Source organism: Eimeria mitis, genomic scaffold, assembly GCF_000499745.2.
Source record: "Eimeria mitis Houghton genomic scaffold, Emh_scaff3810, whole genome shotgun sequence".
In the NCBI taxonomy this organism is placed as follows: Eukaryota; Apicomplexa; class Conoidasida; order Eucoccidiorida; family Eimeriidae; genus Eimeria; species Eimeria mitis.
Genome location: NW_013572146.1, coordinates 3,819 through 4,478, shown reverse-complemented (window position 1 = coordinate 4,478; position 660 = coordinate 3,819). Strand labels below are relative to the sequence as shown.

General features: G+C 62.0%; 2 protein-coding genes across 2 annotated transcripts in view; one reads left to right on the top strand and one right to left on the bottom strand.

Annotated features, from left to right (window-relative positions):
- Nucleotides 1-169, bottom strand: part of EMH_0069770 (uncharacterized protein) — a gene marked incomplete at both ends in the record, with an annotated part of 784 nt that extends 615 nt beyond the window's left edge. Inside the window, one exon of the mRNA XM_013498903.1 lies at nt 3-169. Coding sequence (XP_013354357.1) covers nt 3-169 — 167 coding nt within the window. The remainder of the gene's footprint in view (nt 1-2) is intronic.
- A 220-nt stretch (nt 170-389) lies between these two features.
- EMH_0069760 (uncharacterized protein) overlaps nt 390-660 on the top strand; it is a gene marked incomplete at both ends in the record, with an annotated part of 4,077 nt that continues 3,806 nt past the window's right edge. Inside the window, one exon of the mRNA XM_013498902.1 lies at nt 390-569. Within this exon, the coding sequence (XP_013354356.1) occupies nt 390-569 (180 nt within the window). The remainder of the gene's footprint in view (nt 570-660) is intronic.

Genomic DNA, 660 nt, shown 5'->3' with positions numbered 1-660 from the left:
GCTGCTGCTGCTGTTGCTGCTGCTGCTGCTGCTGTTGCTGCTGCTGCTGCTGCTGTTGCTGTTGCTGCTGTTGTTGGTGTCGCTCCAACTGGGGCAGCAGCGGCAGCTGCTGCTGCTGCGGTTGCTGCTGCTGCTGCTGGTTCTGGCGCATCTGCTGTTGCGTCTCCATGGTTGCCTTGCTGCTGCTGCTGTTGTGTTTTCTGCTGTTGCTGCTGCTGCTGCAGGCCGCCTATCTTTGCTGCAGTATGAGTGGGAGCGTGAGCTAGCAGCAGCAGCAGCAGCAGCAGCAGCAGCAGTAGCGTCGCCGCAGCAGCAAGCCTTCGTAGAGACTATTGAGCCCCTCGGCGCACTACAGGTTGCAGCACTTGCTGCTTCGTTGCCAGGCCCATATGCTGCTGCTGCTGCAGCAGCAGCAGCAGCAGCAGCAGCAGGAGCAGCAGCAGCAGGAAGAGGAGGGTTCCCCTCCGCCGCAACAGCAGCAGCAGCAGCAGCAGCAGCAGAAGAGGGAGCACTTGCTGCTGCTGCTGCAGCAAGACACATGCGAGCCCTCGGGAGCGCAGCAAGACAGTGTGGGGCCCTGCTGCAGAGCCGGCAGTGGTTGCTGCTAGCGGAGGAGACGCTGCAGCAGCACCTCCTAAAGCTGAAGCAACTGCAGCAGCA